The following is a 17,750-nucleotide window of genomic DNA, read 5'->3' on the forward strand; positions in this document are numbered from 1 at the left end:
GTGGCTGAAAACAGTAAGATATTAAAACAGAACTATAGCCACTTCAAAGTAATAAATTGTACACATAGAACATTTAAGAAACATCTCTTTTGCTGTTGTTTGAGAAAGGATCTCTCTCTACTCTAGGTTGGCTTTGAGCTCATGATTCTCTTGCCTGTACCTCCCAGAGTGCTGAGAGTGCAGGCACTTGCCGCCACATCCAGAATAAATTATCTTTTTTAAATAACAAATAATTGGATACATTTATGAGGTTCATATTGATGGGTTGTGCTGGAGTGGGTTGAAACAGTCTTGCTTTGTAGTTCTGGCTTGGCTAGTATAGTACTCAATAGGCACCCAGACTGGCTGTGCTCAAAGTCACCATAACCCTCCTACCTCCACCTCCTGAATTCTGGAATTACAGGCATCAGGCACCTCATCTGCCACAGTGTGTGGCTCTGATGTGTGTGTGCATTATATAATGATTAAATGAAGTTGGTTAATGTATCCATTACCTCACTTACAATTTTGGTTGTGATACAGTTTTAATACTGCTGTTTTTCCTGTTTTGAACTATACTTTATACATTATTTTTGGTGTACTCAAATATATTGCATTAGGTCTCAATAACTTGCTTCTGTCTGAATTTGGTAGGCTTTGATGGACACCTCCCATCTTTAACACCCCAGTCTCTGGTAACTACTGTTCTACTCAACACCTCTGAGTTAGGCTGTTTTGGATTCCACATAGACGCTAGATCATTGTGTTTCTGCACTTGGCTTCTATCCAATTAATTATGTGACGTCTTGTAGGTTCATCCATTTTATTGCAGATGACAGAGTTTGCCTTGTCTCACAGGGTGGCCAGTGTTCTTTTGTATCTAAGTACTGCTTGTTTTTTCTGTTCATCTGCTGGTGGATAATGAGGTTTACTGTGTAGTTTGGCTATTATGAGCAAGGGTGTGGTTAACATAGAGATGCAGCCCTCTCAAATGTTACATCTCAAGCTGGGGAGACCATTCAGTAGATAGAGCAGCTGCCTGGCAAGCACAAGTCCTGGAGTTTGGGTGTACAGAACTCACATAGTAGCCAGGTAGGCATGGTGGCCTACTTACCACCTTAGTATGCAGGAAGCAGAGCCAGGGAATCCCCTGAGCACACTGACTAACTGAAGCAATGAACCGAGAAATACACATATGTGAGCACACACATACACAAGTTCATTCCCTTCCAATGTAGACCCAGAACTGAGATTGCTAGCCACGTGGGAGTTCTAGTTTGTTTTAGGGGTGACCTTTGCCCTTTTCTGTGGGTTTATGGCATTCCAGTAGCAGTGTAGTCTCTCTGCATGTCCTCAACTAGTCCACCTCTGTCATCTTAACAGGGGTATAACACTGCGATTGTGATTTGCTTTTCTCTGATGGGTGGCATTGGGGAAGCTGGTTGGTCTTTTGTAATTGGACTATGTGTTCTGAATTATTTTCTAATCTGTGACCTGTTATCTGTTTGATTTGCCCAGTTAAACCAAAAGAAGGAGGAAGTAGAGCAGAGGAAGAGTGAATATAACTTCAAAATGAGACAGCTAGAGCATGTGATGGATTCTGCTACCGAGTATCCACAGGTACTTTTCCAAAAAAGTGCATTTCAGAGTCATCACTTTTTCAAATGAGAAAAATGTGCCAGTATTTCGTGTTATTCCTTGTAATTTTAAAGATAAAGCTTTTCATTAACAACCTCTGTTGGCTTTCTTCTTGTTAAAGTCTTTGTTTTACTTGGATAGGAATTAAATTAATAAGCTGGATGGCCTTTCTCAGCATGCACTGTACTCTAGGGGCTTAGCATATGTATGAAAATGCACGTTTTATCAGTTAGGGGCATAGACTATAACTGAAATCTTCATAGCATCACGGAATCAAGCATTTGGATGAAGTATGATTTCTGTTTCAGAGTCCCAAAACACCACCCCATTTTCAGCCTCATTTGGCAAAACTCTTGGAAACACAAGAACAAGAGATAGAAGATGGACGGGCCTCTAAGACTTTTTTGCAGCACCTTGTCACAAAGCTAAATGAAGATAGAGAAGTAAAAAATGCTGAAATCCTCAGAATAAAGGTATGGGACTTTTTTTTTTTTTTTTTTTTTTTTTTTTTTTAAGTCAGCAACTTGCTCCTAGCTGCTGACGATCTAAGTTCAAAAGGCCAGAACTTTTTCGTAGTCTTCTTCCCACCCTTGACTCCTTGCAGTCTAGTTTGCTGTTCCTGGGAGCTCCCAGTTTCCTTCCCTTCCTCTGTAAAGCTTTCCAGTGCATACTTACTTGAGTCTCTAATCTGTAAGCGCCCTTTCCCTGCCTGTGGGGTTTTACATATGGTATCATAGTCTCTACCAACCACATTGTCATGAGCAATGAATGAGTCCCGAGTCCTTGAACTTCTGAGTCTTTGCCAGCTTAATAGCTACAACATATTATCTCAACACATTTTTTATTTATTTAAATTAGAAAAATCTTCTTTTATATATCAGTCTCAGTTCCCTCTCCCTCCCATCCCTCTTCTGCTCCTTAGAAAGGGTGAGGCCTTCCATGGGGGATCTTCACAGTCTGTCACACCCTTTGGGGCAGGGCCTAGGCCCTCCCCTGTGTGTCTAGGCTGAGAGAGTATCCCTCCATGGGGAATGGGCTCTCAAAGTCCATTCGTACACTAGAGATAAATACTGATCTACCACCAGAGGCCCCATAGACTGCCCAGGTCTCCTAACTGACACCCAAGTTCTGGGGGCCTGGTTCTGTCCTTTGCTGGTTCTGAGCTGTCAGTCTGGGGTCCATGACCTCCCCTTGTTCAACACTAGTTTTAAATGTGTGGTGTATGTGTTAGCTGCATATGCTGGTGGCGGCCAGAGGTCAACGTCACATGTGTTTCTCTATCACTTTCCACCTCAGAGTAGGAACTGTGCTGACAGAGCCATCTTCCCAGCCCCTCGGTGTAGTTTTAGATTGAAGTTTTGTTCTTTCCTCTTCTCCTCTCCTCCTTTCCCTTGCTTTTTGTGAATGTGTGTATGTGTGGGTTTTGCGTGTGTTCAATGCACAAGTGAGGACGTGTGTACCACAGAAGGTGTGTGACGTTGAAGGACAACCTCAGGTGTCAGCCTTCACCTTCCATTTTGTTGGCTGCTGTGTGCACCAGAGGTTAGCAAAAGCAAAAACTTTACAGGGATCTGTTCCCACTACCACCACCACCTCCTCCTGAATGTAAAGAGCATTCAGATTACAAACACTTGCTACTTACTACATCAGGTTTCAGTGGGCTCTGGGGACTCAAGCCTAGGGCCTCATAGTTATGTGGGGCAAGTGTTTTGTCCATGAAGCCATCTCCCCAGCTGTCTTTTACCTTATTGAAATAGGACCTCACTGTGTAGCTCTATACAGTGCTCTATAACCCAGGTTGGCTTTGAACTCATGACCCTCCTTTCCTTAGCCTCCTGAGTGCTGGGTTGACATGCCTGGCTCTAAGTGAGGATCTGATTTGAGCATATGCTGTGGCATCTGTTTTTAATATGCTTAAAGTGTTTAAGATAGTATGTTCATGAGTCACAGTTTCAAGACTCCAAGAGCATGTCACAAACTGTTTAATCCAGTAACACTCAGTGCTGTACTTTAATATAAAAGGAATACCTGTCTGAGTCACAACCTTTTCTTTGGGGAAGTGGGGTGTAATGCAAGTTCTCACTTCACAGACCTGGTTGTCTTGGAACTCATGTCTGGCAAACTCTGCCTTGCAAGTGCTAGAATTAAAGGTGTGTGCCACCACACCCAGCTTCAGTCTCAACCTTGAGAAGCAAAATAGCACCCAGTCTGATGTTTCTTCTGAAAAACAGTTATTTGGTGTATTCTCAGGATCAGTTGTGTGAAATGGAAAATCTGCGCCTGGAGTCTCAGCAATTAAGAGATCAAAACTGGCTCCTGCAAAGCCAGCTGGATGAGGTTAAATGGCAGAAGGATGGTGGGTGAGTAAGAGTCACAAGTCCTCCCGCTGGACTTGGTCTGCCTGCACGTCCTTAAGTGATTGAGGCTAATGCGGGCTCTGCCAGACATGGGACCTCCTCCCCCTGGCCTGGGAAGTGCATGGTTGGTTTTGAGTTGTCTGATGAGATGTGGCTTTCTGCAGCATTGGAGGATAAGACATCTGCCACCTACCAGCTCTGTGAACTAAGCATTTTGAATATATTCAGAAGATTTGAATTAAGTGAACCAAACTACTGCCATTTAAAAGTGTTTTGGGTTTCTATTGGGAGGGGTTGTTTCTGATGGGGTTTCTTTGTGGGGGGTGGGGAAGGATTTCTAGACAGGGTCTCACTATGTAGCTCTGGCTGGCCCAAAACTCACTATGTAAACCAGGCTGGCCATGAACTCACAGAGAGCTGCCTGCTTCTGCTGGGTAGTCATGTGCTAGTCATGTGCACTACCACTGAGCTATAGCCTGAAGCCTAGCATTTTTATTTTTTAAGAAGGTGTCTTAGGGTTTCTATTGCTGTGAAGATACACCATGATCACAGAAACCCTTACTAAGGAAAATTCTTAATTGGGTGGCTTACATTTTCAGAGATGTGGTCCATCATCATGGTGGGACATGGCCACTTGCAGGCAGACATGGTACTGGAGAAGGAGCTGAGTTTATCTTTCAGGCAGCAGGAAGTGAAATGAAACACTGGGCGTGACTTGAGGAAATATGAGACCCCAAAGCCCATCTCCACAGTGGCACACTTCCTCCAAGACCACACCCACTCCAACAAAACCACACCTCCTAATAGTGCCATTCCCTTTGGGGGCCATTTTCTTTAAAACCACAAGTCTTAGGTAAATAAGGAGCAAGATGCAGATAAGGGTAGAGTCTCCTACCAATCGGCTCTGCTTCATAGTATGGTTCAAGGAAAGCGACCTAGGCAAACAAGGCATCTTCAGCATCTTGCTAAGCATGCCTGAGCCAGCCCACCCCTCCCCCCCAGGTTCTGTATCCAATACCACAAACAAAATCAAAGTAAAACAAAAAGTGTAAAGCATGGGTGCTAGTGAGTGTATCTTTTTTTCTTCTTTTTTTTGGGGGGGGGGGTTTAGAGACAGGGTTTCTCTGTGGCTTTGGAGCCTATCCTGGAACTAGCTCTTGCAGACCAGGCTGGTCTCGAACTCACAGAGATCCACCTGCCTCTGTCTCCCCAGTGCTGGGATTAAAGGCGTGAGCCACCAACATTAATAACTACTTGTTAAGTGTATGGTGTTGAATTATGATGTTACCTGTTAACTTTCCACAAGAGGGTTAGCAACAGGTGGGACCGCTTATAAACCTGGTGTAGTCATGCATGCCTCCCTGTAGCCCTACTCAAGTTGTACAGACAAGAAGGTCAGAAGTTCAAGGTCATCTTCAGCTAATATCAAATTCAAGGCTAGCCTGGCCTACATAAGACTGTCTCCAGCAACAATAACAAAAGGCAGGGAGGTAAATTGGGCCAGAAAGAATTTTCTGGGGTGGGGTCCTTAGTGAATTTCACTCTCCAGATTGGGTCCATGCTTCTCCAAGAGAATCTTAGAAGCTTGCCAACCTTCTAGACATTCTCAGAATCTGTCCTGAGTGTAAAACGAATAATAAAAACCCAGAGACTGATACTGAGGTTCAAGCTCCAAGCTGAAGATCAGAGAAGCAAAGCAGCCAGCCTCTAGATCTTACTTTTACCTCAGGCTGAAAGGGCTGTCCTGTCTCCATGAATCCTCAGAGGTCAAAGCTCTGAGTTCTTGTCTCCTCCTCCTCATATTACTCTCTCTACCCAGCCATATCATTCCTGCCTCCACCTCCCTAGTGCTGGGATCAAAGGTGTGAGCTGTTTCTCTTCGGTCTTACGTAGGCCAGGGGTCCTTGATCTCAGGGAGATCCATCTGCCTGTCTCCTAGGATTAAAGGTGTATACCACCACCCTCTAGCTCTGTGGCTGCTGGGATTAAAGGTGTGTATCACCACTGTCTGACCTCTACAACCATACAGCTGACTTAGTGGAACTAGAGCAAGTCATTAGCAATAAGCTGCTCCCTTTGGGTCAGCAGGTCCCAAGTTGTGGGTCCTAACCCCTTTTGGGGGGGGGGCGGGGGTCACAAATCAGATGTCCTGTGGATCAGATATTTTCATTACAGTTTATAACAGTAGCAAAATTACAGCTATGAAATAGCAACAAAATAATTTTAAAGGATCACAGCATTAGGAAGGTTGAGAACAACTATTGCTCTTAGGGATTCTGACATTTGCGGTCTGTAGTCTGCTCACCTGTTTTCCATCTGCTCCACACTTTGTCAGTTTTATGAAAAGCCACAGAACTTTCCCAAGTCATTATTAAACCACAATTTACAGTACTTTATTTCACTTTTTTTTTTTATTTTTGTTTTTGGTGGGGGGGGAATATGTATATCAAACTCTAAAATACTTACTGTCTGTCAGATCTTATGTTATATGGATGTTTTGTCCGAATGTTTATCTGTAACAATTGTGTGCCTGATGCTTGAGGAGTCCAGAAAAGGGTGTTGGATTCCCTGAAACTGGAGTTACAAGTGGTTGTGAATTACCATGTAGATGTTGGGACACAAACCCTGGTCCTGTGGAAGAGCAGCAAGTGCTTTGTACTGCTGAGCCATCTCTCCAGCCCTACTGTCTGGATCTTGACCTAAAAAAGTTTCTCTGACTTTGGTTCAGTGCACACTCTTCCCTGATCTTGGGGGACCTTGACATTTGAGGCTCATGACCAGTTTTGACTAGGCTACAGACATGAAGGAAAAAAAGAAGCCTTCCTATACTAAGCCTTACTTAATGGTCTCCTGCTTGCCGAGCTTCCTAGCAAAGCCTACAGCACTCGGGCAGGCTCTCCAGTGAGGTCTTGCTGGCCCACTGAACTACATTTACTTCCCAACCCAGGCAGACTTGCAGAGATGCACATCCATCCAGACTGTAGTCCCTTGATTTGTGATGGAGCATTTGTTTTCTTTGAAGAGATCCATATTATATGTTCAGGTAGTCCCTGCTGTTTGCATACACGTGAAGCCAGAGTGGTTATAGTAACTGTTAGCTAACTAAATACCCAAGAAAGGGAGGAATCAGATTCCAAGAGGCCTGACTACCAGGGGGATCTAGGCAACCCTCCCCACCCTTGAAGAACCCTCTGCCCCTTTTATTCACAGTTGATCTTCATGTGGCCACTTTTAGCTAAATTTCTGCACTAACTTTTCCTTTAAGCCTTGGTTAGGTTTCTGCACCCTGAGTGGTAAGACTCAGTCCTGAGTGCTGAGGAGGGTCCTGTGTATCATCACTGATTAACTGTATTCACTTAATCCGAACAGAGTTAGCTTTACCAAAGCTACATAGAATAAACAGTCAATTAACCCTTGAATATACTTGACAATGTTTTCCTGTCCACTCCCTCATCTATGCAGCAATCAGAGTCATCCAGACAGTCAACAGCTGAAGAATGAATATGAAGAGGAGATTGTCAAAGAAAGACTTGCTAAAGTATGGCTTTTTTACACAGGTTTCTTCTGTGAGAATTGCTTTTATACTTAACATTTATGGTGATTTATTTTAGAAATCATTTTGCTATTACAATTACTGTCTTTACTGTATTTCCACTGATTATCATGTTTACTATCAGCATTAATATATTAATATGTATCTGTCAGTCAGGCATAGTGCTGCACACCTGCTTCCAGGACTTGGGAGACCAGTGCAGAACAGTTGTCGTGGGTCTGAGGCCCCAGCCATAGACAGAAACAACAAAAGGAAGACTGTATCTGCCCTTGTGCTTCTGTAGGGGGCACTGCATTCCCCGAGTGTAGCTGTGTGCTTAGAACCAAGTGTGGCGTCTTCTGAGTGCAGTGCAAAAATGCTGGAGAAGCAGTACCTTTTGTATATACATATGGGATTGTGGAAAGAGACATTGGTTCGATTTTATTAGCACAAGGAAAATGGACTTGTTCCTCTCTGTCTTCTCTTTAGTAAAGGTATTAAAGAACCTAACCATCTTTTTTTTTTTTAATTTTAGAATAAACTTATTGAAGAAATGCTGAAAATGAAAACAGAGTAAGTGTGCTATTTTATAGTTCGAATCTTTTTTTTTTATTGTATTTCTAAACTTTATTATGGGGGAGTGCGTGCACACCATGCCCAGTGTGTGGAGGTCTGAGAACAGAGTTGGTTCTCTTCTCCCACCTTGGGTTGCAGGGAAAGTAGTTCGTCAGGCTTATGCAGCAAATGTTTTACCTGCTGAGTCATCTTGCCAGGCCTCACGTGTATGGGTGTTTTGCATTGCCTGTATTGAAGTTTGTGCATGATATGTATGCCTAGTACCTACAGAGACCCGAAGAGGGCATCAGGTCCCTTGAACCATGAGTTACAAGGGTATGAACTGTCCTGTGGGTGAGAGTCTCCTCTGAAGGGAAGACACATCCATAAGATAACTCCTTCCCTTCTGTGGTATATGTGAATATAATTGCTGTCTATCAAAGTCTTTTTAAGATTTAAAAATGTCTTATATGCATGTGTCTGTATGGGCATGCACCCGTGCACACAGGTGGCTGCAGATCCCCTGCAGCTAGTTACAGGCAGTTGTGACCTGCCCTCTCCTCTACACATGCTTGGAGCTAAACTCCAGTTGTCTGACAGACTAAGTGCTCTTAACTGCTGAGCCACCTCTCTCTAAGCCCCAGAAGTATTTTTCTTGATGCCATTTGCTCAATGGGATTTTCATGTAAAGCTACTTTTAACAAAAATGGCACATGGCCAGTTGTTAGTTTTCTTGAGTTGCTGTGGGGTTTCCTCCTCGTGGACAGTGAGAACAGTTTAACAGGCTTCCTTCCATCTAGTAGTAGTTAAGCTGATGTACAGGATGGTGAACAATCCAGATAAGTTTAGATATATCCTTTGGGATTTTGTCACTGTATGGCATGTATTTCTTGTGGTGACAGAAATTCTCAATGATACGTGGTCCTGGAAGCATACAGCTCACATTGCATTGTGGGCACACACATATTCTTAAATGCTGCAGGAATTATTTAATTTCATGTGTTTGGGACTTGGTGATACCATCAGGTACTAAGGCTTTCCCCATTATACTTCTTTTGGTACTATTGGCTACAATATACCTACTGTAGTTCCAATGTCCTGCCTTCATACGGTGGTGGCAGCGGCTGCTGCTTTTATTTTTTCAAGGTCTCATCTTTGTAACCCTGGCTGGCCTAGACCAGACATCCTCAGGGCTTAGAAAACCAGTGTCCAGCAAAGAGAAGATAGAGCTCACTATGCTCAGCTTAGGCCAGTCAGCATCCTCTGCTGGGAAGTTCTTTTCCCTTCATAAAATTGAGTTTCATAAACAAGAAGCTAAGTGTGTTCATTTCCTTCTCATTGCTTTGATACAATGCTGACAAAAGAAAGAAACGAGGTTTTTATTTTGATTTACAGTTCCATAGGGAAACAGAGCATCATGCTGGGAATGGCATAGTGGCAAGAGTAGGAAGCTGTCTGTCCTACTACATTTGCAGTTGGGCAGTAAATCTTGATGGGGCACACCTTTAATTCTGGCACTCAGAAGGTGGAGGCAGGGTCTCTTGAGTTCAAGGCTACCCTGGGCTACATAGAGTGACCTGTCCCAAACAAAGCAGAAACCTTAAGGCACAGGCTGTAGAGGGATGTATGTCCTCCAGAAAGTCTCCACTACCTTCCAAAATAGCGCCAGTCAACTTGGAACAAAGTATTGAAAATACATGAGCCCAAGGGAACTTTTCACATTCAAGCCCACAGCACCCGACTGACAGTAAGGTAGCCAGGGGCAGCATATGAGCTTTTTATCCAACCAAAGCAGAGACAGATCACTTGCCCAAATTGTCTCTGTGGGCATTGCTGAGCATGCTCTGGAAATCATTCTGAGATTGGAGACACTTAAAGCCTACAGACCGTAATGATACCTTTTTCCACCTCCATTTGAGCAAGCAAAGTTTCACACTGTTTTTATTATTTGAAAAAAGTTTGAAGCCAGTCATTGTAGAATATGCCTATAATTTCATCACTTGGGTAGGGGAGGTACTTCATCCTCAGCTACATGGTGACTTTGCAGCTACGTAAGAGCACGGCTCCAAATAATTAATAAATTGTTTAAAGAGTTTTTCTCAGATTAATTTGTTGACCTAACAAAGCAATCACATATTCAGTGCCTCTACCATGTTGAGGAGGGCGGAGCCCAGAGCCTGGAACATTGTCAACAAAGTGTTCTACCACCAAGGTCCACCCCAGGTCTAGCCTGCCTCCCTCTCCCCCCCCCACCCCCCCAAGACAGGGTTTTCTCTGTGTAAGTCTTGGCTGTCCTGGAACTTGCTCTGTAGACCAGGCTGGCCTTGCGCTCAGAGCTCCACTTTAATCTGAAGTGCTCAGATTAAAGGCTTGTGCCACCACCACCCCGCAAGCCTATCTTCTTTTGCCAGCTATTCAGGAGACTTGAAGATTAGTGATACCTTGAAATCAAAATTCTGAACTTAAAAGGAAAAACCTAGTTTGACCCCTGTTTTATAATTACATTTTCTTGAAATATACCATAAAGTAATGCTATTCTTCCAGTCTAGAAGACGTACAAACTGCCCTTCATAGTAAGGAGAAGGTGTGCCACAGAATGAACGAGGAAGTTGAGCGAATCAGAACTTTGGAGTCTAGAGCATTTCAAGAAAAGGAGAAGCTTCGGTCAAAATTGGAAGAAATGTATGAAGAAAGAGACAGAACTTTCCAGGTGTGTTGGATCTTCCGTGCCAGGTAGAATACTTGATAGTATTAACAAAAACCACATCCGTGGTTCAGTTTCTCTAGTGTGCAGAATGTCCACAGAAGCTTGATCACCTCAGTTGGTGCTTTTGAAAGGGGATACATAATGTGATCTTCCCACCTTGGATTGACAGGAAATGGAAATGTTGAGAAAGCAACTAGAGTATCTTGCTGAGGAAAATGGAAAGTTAGTAGGTCATCAAAACCTACATCAGAAGATTCAATATGTAGTGCGACTCAAGAAGGAAAATGTCAGGCTTGCTGAGGTAAACTGAAAACTATTATAATTAAGTTTATAGCGATTTTAAAGTGGATTTTTTTTAAGTTAAATAAATTGGTCATTGCTACTTTACTTTTTTGTTTTTTGAGACAGGGTCACACTCTGTAATCTCATAATTTTAATTTGAATATATACTTAAGAAAATAATTTCTATAATAATTAGAAACTTAATTTTCTTTAAATTACAGGAGACAGAAAAGTTGCGTGCTGAAAATGTACTTTTGAAAGAAAAGAAGAAGAATGAATTCTAAAGATCCCAGCCAGCTCCCTGCACATCACTTTGTTTAGTTTGGTTCTTTAAAACCACTGTACTTGCCCAAATAACAGAGCTAAACTAAAAGACCGTAGTTATGAATCATGTTGCGCAGTAATCCTCAGTATTCTGATGAATATTCTGCATGCAAACACAGCAAACTGTTAAGTGGGTGACAATGCATTTCCAGGTTATAAGTCACTTGTAAATTCTGGAAGACTCTTTAAAGTAAAAGCCACAATGCCGGGCGGTGGTGGCTCACGCCTTTGATCCCAGCACTTAGGAGGCAGAGGCCGACAGATCTCTGTGAGTTCGAGGCCCTCCAAAGCCACAGAGAAACCCTGTCTTGAAAAAAAAAAAGCTTACAGCTGAGGTTTCTGGTGAATGTTGGTCAGGTCCTTTTCACCTTAGATTCACCTTTGATAAACTTGGTGTGAATCTGATGACTGGCTGATTTTATAGCAAACTTGTTCCTATCAGTTTGTTTGTTTGTTTATAACTTGTCATGAGCATTTCTCTATATGTCTAATTTTTCAAATAAAAAACTTTTTAAAACCAATTAAAAACGTGTGTAACTATTTTGCCTACATGTATGTACATTTACCACATGTGTGCATGGTATCCATGGAGGTCAGAAGAGGGTGTCAGATCTCCTATAAGTAGTTACTAATGGTTATGAGCTACCTGTGGGTGCTGGAAACCAAACCCAGGCCCTGTGCAAGAACAAGTGCTCTAAACCTCTAGTTTTGAGTTTTTTTATGAGGATCATATGTAGGGAGACACCCTAGCCCTACCCAATAGTCCTGGGACAGGTACCAGGTGGCCCCGGGACTCGCCCATAAGGGCGTGGTGAAGGAAAGCCGGGGTGACATAAGGGAGCTTCTTAAGGGGCTGCACGTGGGGACCCTGGCCCCTTTTGTTCTGGCCGCGCTTGCTGGGTTCCTGTAACCTCGCTCTGGCCTTCGTTTTGCCCTGGTGTTTTCTTGAATAAAGAGACTTTAATCTATCAATCATAAGGTCCTCCAGGTTTGCCTTGAACTCACTATGTAGGCAAAGATGTCCTTGAATTCCTGTTCCTTCTGCCTCTACCTCCAAAGTCCTAGAATTTTAGGTATACACCATCACACCCAGATTATTAGTTGGGTTTTGGCATTGGATACACAAACAATAAACTAAATCAACCCTCTACCTTTACTTGGTCTTAGTTTGCTTTAAAGTCACTAATTTTGGAGGCCACGCAGCTAAACAATACAGTTTCCCACTATTTCTCTACATATCACACGTGTGAACAGTCATGTATCATACTCTGCCAAAACAAGAAGACCATTTCTGCTAGAAGCAGTGTTACTCTTCTATCTCTGGGGTGAAAACCCTGACACAATGTAAGATCTCGCCACTATCAAGTAGAGGCCTCAACTTCCTCATCTGCAAAATGGAATGGTTTATACCACATACAACTAATTGGGATAATCTATGCTTTTTGTTGTTTTTTTGGGGGGGGGTTGAGACGGTTTCTCTGTGGCTGTGGAGATTGTCCTGGAACTAGCTCTGCCTCCCGAGTGCTAGGATTAAAGGTGTGTGCCACCACAGTGGGGCTTTAAGATTTATTTTTATATGTGTATCTGTGTTCAGGTGTGTGCTCCTGAGTGCAAGTGCCTATGGAGACCAGGAAAAAGAACTGGATCTCCTGGAGCTAGGAAGTGGGGAGCTCTGAGAGTGTAAGCTGCCTACACAGGTAGCTGGGATCCACGCTACCTGGAGTGCTCCTAACTGCTAAGCCACCAGTCCCCTTTATTTCAGCCACAAGCCCACCTGTATGAGAAGCAATGTGGCCTGTTAAGAATGTCCATGAAAAGTTGTTAACAGAAAATAGTGTGTTGAACGAGGAGTGTACTGTGAAATTATTTTTGTTTTATCAAACTCCCATGCATATGTATTTGTATTTTATATGATCTACAAAACAAAGAGGTCTTGCTAAGTAGCCCTGGCTGGCCTAGAACTATGTAGATCAGGCTGCTCTCGAAATCAGATCCACTTGCCTCTGCCTCCTTAGATGCGCCCATGCCCGGCTCACTATACACTTCTAAAGCACTTTGTTTTTTTAAGGAAATGTACCCCAACATATACACACACTACCATGGATTGAACTCAAGACTTCCCATGTATTAGGGAAGCACTAGGCTAGGTCCCCGACCCTCCTTTAAAAAAGAAAAAATCTTTTTAAGATAGTCTCAAAAAGTGCGTGGCTAGCCTAGTACCTGCTATGTTGGCCAGGCTGGCCTTGAACTCACAGTAATCCTGCCTCTGCCTCAGCCTCAGGAGTGCTAGGATTTCGGGTGTGTGCCATGCCAGGCTGCCCATCCCTCCTCTTATGTGAGTCAGGGTCTCCATAAATTGCCTAGGATTCCATTAACTTGTAATATCACTGACAGTAGATGAGGCGTTTTAGTTTTTTGGGTCACTTCACATGGATTTAGAAGGGATTGTGGTCCTGGTGGTTCCAGCGCAGTGACCTAACAAATGGCGTTTTCCTTACCACTTTCCCCAAGCAGTGCATCCGCGAGGGGTCGAGGGGCGGCTGGAGCATCTTTAAGGTGCAGGGGTACCCGCGTCCTCCCTCAGCTGCAGGTTCCCGCGGGCTCCTTCCTCAGAAGCCGGCTGGCCTCGGGCCAATCCCCCGGCCCACAAGTTCTCTTCGGCTCGGTGACAGATTCCCCTCAGCAGCAGATTCGCTTCACACAGCAGGTACTCTCGGCAGCAGGCTCCCCTCAGCCCAACGTGGTCCTCACCAGCGGATTCCCAGCAGCCCCGGGTTCCCTCGAGCCGCAGGCCGTCCTCAGCCACGGCTTTGCCTCAGCTGCAGGTCCTCGGACCCAGATTCGCCTCAGCAGCTGATTCGCCGCCTCGGCGCGCTCGGCCTCCCGGCTCCGCCCTCCCGGGCTCACCGAGAGGTTGGGCTAGCGGGCGGGCGGGCGGGCGAGCGTGGCCTCATGGCGGCCGGGCCGCCGTGCTCAGGTGCCGGTGTGTGGGCGGCCGCTTACCCCGACTCGCCCGCGCAGCTCCCCGCTCGCCTGCAGGCGGGCGCCATGCGGCGGCGCTTCTGGGGCGTGCTCGACTGTCTGTGCGCCGGCGCCTTCGGGGCCCTGGCGGCCGCCTCCGCCAAGCTGGCCTTCGGCAGCCAGGTGTGGCCCGGCGCGGGGGCGGGGGCGGGGAGGGGGACGTCCGCACCCACCTGCCCTCGAGGCCCCTGCCCCCCCCCCCCCGCCTCACCCTGCACGTGGCTCCTACGGGGAGGGGAGCGGCCGGCTGCCCTGCCCCTGCCCCTGCCCCTGCCCCTGCCCCTGCCCCTGCCCTGCCCCAGGACGCACCTGCACCGCGGGAGCTGGGCCACCGCCCCGGCATGAATAGGGGGCTGCTTGATCCTTTCCGTTTCAGGCGATTTAGAGGTGCAGTTACCAAGCTTGGGGCCCACACGTAACATCCCTTTGGGTGTTCATCTGGACGGAGGTGTCCAGAGTGAAGTGAAGGAAGTTGCTTTTTTTTTGGTTTTTGTTTTATTAAGTCTTTTCCCATAGCGATCAGGCTTTCATTATCCATTGTGTAAGCAAGCCTGCTGCCCTTGCCCCCTGCCGATGCCCTTTTGTAAGTCTTCCCTTTCCAAAAGACTACTGGGCTACAATAAAGTTGAGGTCTGCGCGGAAGAAAACTATACCCCCTCGCTCTGTCACCAAGGCCCTCATATCCTTTGTAGGAGACTCCTAAAGATCCCCAGCCTTTCAAGGCTCTGCCCATGGTGGTTGTGGCTGCAGTACCACTTTCTCCTGCAGGTGAACATTGGCTTGTGTGTCTTAGGCCTTATTGCCATGGCAAGCACCAACTCTCTGATGTGGACCTTCTTTAGCCGGGGCCTCAGTTTCTCTATGTCTTCAGCCATTGCATCTGTCACAGTGACTTTTTCTAATATACTCAGCTCGGTGAGTAGCCTGGTGACCTCGTTTGTACTCCGGGTTCTGGGTGAGTTGTCCTCGGGGAACCCCTGCTTTTTCAAGTTCAGAAATGACAGGAAGTTAAACAGGTTGGACTGGCGCCCGTCAAGGAGCAGTGAAACATGGAAAACTTAGGAATGAAATCTTTGTCATTGTGTGCTAACGCCAGCCATGTGACGTCCCTTGGCATGTCTCTTCCTAAGTCTGGGGACTCTAGCATGAGCTAGGGGGGTAGAGGGAACCGGTGTGGGTTCTTTGTGTAAACCCAGCCAGTCCTGAAGTGGAAGGACTTGGTTTTATGGTTACTGGCCCCCCCTGCTGGCCTTTGTTGGGCCTCATTGCTCAGCTGGGGTAGCCCTTGACTTCCACAGAGGAGACAGAAGTACATGGATTGATTTGGTGAAGGTGGTAGCTGGATGAGAAGCAGCAGACTTTGGCCTCTGGCCTCCTCAGGAAGAAATAGCCACTAAGGAATAGTCGAGCTTACCAGAGTAAGCCAAGTCCCTTACAGCTGTCTCTCCCACAGGCCATCTTAGGCTACTTGCTATATGGAGAGTGCCAGGAGGTCTTGTGGTGGGGAGGGGTGTTCCTCATCCTTTGTGGGCTCACCCTGATCCACAGCAAGTTCCCACCCACCTGGGAGGCAAGCAAGCAACAGTGACGCCAGTTGGTTGGATGGTCACACTGTAAAGATGACTGTGATGCCCAGCCGTGGGTTGACAAGTAGGACTGTTTCCAAGCTGGCCTGGGAGTACAGCCCCTGACTATCAGCCACAAGGAGATGCCAGACCAACACAGGCCTCTGACCATGGGCTCCTGTAAGAGGAAGATAACCACCACAGCACAGGCCCACGTCCTGTTGGTACTTGGCACAGTGCTTTGATTCTTGTGCTCCAGGGCTACCTCAATGAACCCCAGAAGGCTCTGTGATCTTGCCCAGCAACATGTCAAGCATCTGAGAAGTGTTGCGATTATGGTCCTCCTACCTGACCATGGCCCCTCCTATACCCCAGAGGTGGTAGCTGGTGGGGTTTCCTGAAGAAACAAACAAGCAAGCAAACATGTAATGTGTCAGGTTATCTGTCACGCCGATGAATCCACAGCAAGAGAAGGGAACAATAAATACCTATTTGTAAGTTGAAGCTACTGGGTGTGGAATCTTCATTCTTTCCAACTTTGGGGGTAAAGTAGCCGAGTTCTCAGGTTTCGGGTAGTGGAATAGTACATGTGCAGACCCAACAAGTGGAGATTTTCTTCCACACTCAACCTGCACAGGTGACGGAAAGAACATACTGACAGACACAGTCCTGCTGCATCCCGCCAGCTGGGACCTAGCCTCTCCTCAACACCCTCACAGGAGCTGCTATCTTGGCGACCTTTCTGTCCCTATGTACTGGAGTCCCCAGTGGCCAAGCATCTAGTACGGAAAGGTTTGCAAGTTCACAAGGTCCAGTTCTGCTGTGTGCCTTTGTGTTTGCTCTCTCCTAAGCCTTAGACTCCCTCACTTGCCCCACTCTTGGCAACAATCTCTGCTCCTAGTTCCAAACTCCTTTAAACTCTCCTGGGAGCCAGGGCAAAGCTATTGTTTGCTTAGCCCACTTTGACATATTAAAACCTGACCACTCCATGAGGAAGATGCTCTAGTGTTCTCAGCGTAGGTGAGGAAACCAAGTTTCAGGAGCATTTGGAGTAACTTGTCCAACGTCACACAGCTAATGAGTCTTTGAAAGAGTGTCAGTACAGGCTGTTTTTCTCCAAGCCCCATTCTTAGTCCTCAGCACAGTCTTGCCTCCTACATCAGCAAATCAAGACCAGAGAGACCCAGTATAAAGAAAAACTATCAAGTCTCAGAACCTTGTCACTAACCACTTCCCCGTGTGATGGTCTGTTCTGATCCTGTCGCTCTACCAGTGAGAAAGAAAGAAAGCCATTCAGGGCCACATCAAGTGGATTCCCATGTGGGCTAGGCACACCAAGCATGAGGGCTGGAGAAATGGCTCAATAGTTAAGAGCACTTGCTGCTTTTGCGGAGGTCCTGGGTTCAATTCCTACACCCAAACGATGATTTACAGCTATCTGTAACTCTTAGTGCTAGCACATCTGATGCCCTCCGTCTTCTGACCTCTGCTAACACAGGCACACACAGGCACAGACAAACCAGCTGTGGGTAGGGGCTGGAGAGGTGGCTCAGAGAGTTAGGAGCACCCGGCACTGTCCAGAAAGGACTCTGCCTCCAGTCTAGACACCTGCTGAATGCATACAGATGGTTGGTACAGGCTAGTCCACCAATGTGGAAAAACATGGGATCAAGATCTTTGTCTACAGAAATGTATGCCTCTGGAATCACCTGAGAAGACAGGCAGCGTTCACATCTTTGTTGCAGAGGGTGGTTCTTCTGCAGGAAGAGTAAACCACATGACAATATTTG

At 45.9% G+C, this 17,750-nt stretch overlaps 2 protein-coding genes across 3 annotated transcripts in view; both read left to right on the forward strand.

Moving 5' to 3' along the window:
- Nucleotides 1-11,895, forward strand: part of Kif15 (kinesin family member 15) — a 54,766-nt gene extending 42,871 nt beyond the window's left edge. For both annotated transcript variants that reach the window (XM_027415489.2, XM_027415490.2), the window contains exons 28-35: nucleotides 1,498-1,599; nucleotides 1,926-2,090; nucleotides 3,868-3,977; nucleotides 7,437-7,512; nucleotides 8,042-8,079; nucleotides 10,606-10,771; nucleotides 10,938-11,069; nucleotides 11,272-11,895. In XM_027415489.2, coding sequence (XP_027271290.1) covers nucleotides 1,498-1,599; nucleotides 1,926-2,090; nucleotides 3,868-3,977; nucleotides 7,437-7,512; nucleotides 8,042-8,079; nucleotides 10,606-10,771; nucleotides 10,938-11,069; nucleotides 11,272-11,334 — 852 coding nt within the window. In that variant the 3' untranslated portion in view covers nucleotides 11,335-11,895. The remainder of the gene's footprint in view (nucleotides 1-1,497; nucleotides 1,600-1,925; nucleotides 2,091-3,867; nucleotides 3,978-7,436; nucleotides 7,513-8,041; nucleotides 8,080-10,605; nucleotides 10,772-10,937; nucleotides 11,070-11,271) is intronic.
- A 2,402-nt stretch (nucleotides 11,896-14,297) lies between these two features.
- Nucleotides 14,298-16,464, forward strand: Tmem42 (transmembrane protein 42). The gene is made up of 3 exons (XM_027415503.2): nucleotides 14,298-14,518; nucleotides 15,164-15,310; nucleotides 15,849-16,464. The coding sequence occupies exons 1-3, from the start codon at nucleotides 14,327-14,329 to the stop codon at nucleotides 15,981-15,983; spliced, it is 474 nt and encodes a 157-aa protein (XP_027271304.1). The 5' UTR covers nucleotides 14,298-14,326; the 3' UTR covers nucleotides 15,984-16,464.
- The last annotated feature ends 1,286 nt before the right edge of the window (nucleotides 16,465-17,750 follow it).

This window comes from Cricetulus griseus, chromosome 4 (genome assembly GCF_003668045.3).
Source record: "Cricetulus griseus strain 17A/GY chromosome 4, alternate assembly CriGri-PICRH-1.0, whole genome shotgun sequence".
NCBI lineage: Eukaryota > Metazoa > Chordata > Mammalia > Rodentia > Cricetidae > Cricetulus > Cricetulus griseus.

Excerpts from the sequence above, each read along its gene's own strand:
- Tmem42 (XM_027415503.2), top strand. The coding sequence starts at position 14,327 with ATGGCGGCCGGGCCGCCGTGCTCAGGTGCCGGTGTGTGGGCGGCCGCT. Across the intron at positions 14,519-15,163 it reads AGCTGGCCTTCGGCAGCCAG|GTGAACATTGGCTTGTGTGT; the intron begins GTGTGGCCCGGC and ends TTTCTCCTGCAG. Across the intron at positions 15,311-15,848 it reads TTTCTAATATACTCAGCTCG|GCCATCTTAGGCTACTTGCT; the intron begins GTGAGTAGCCTG and ends TCTCTCCCACAG.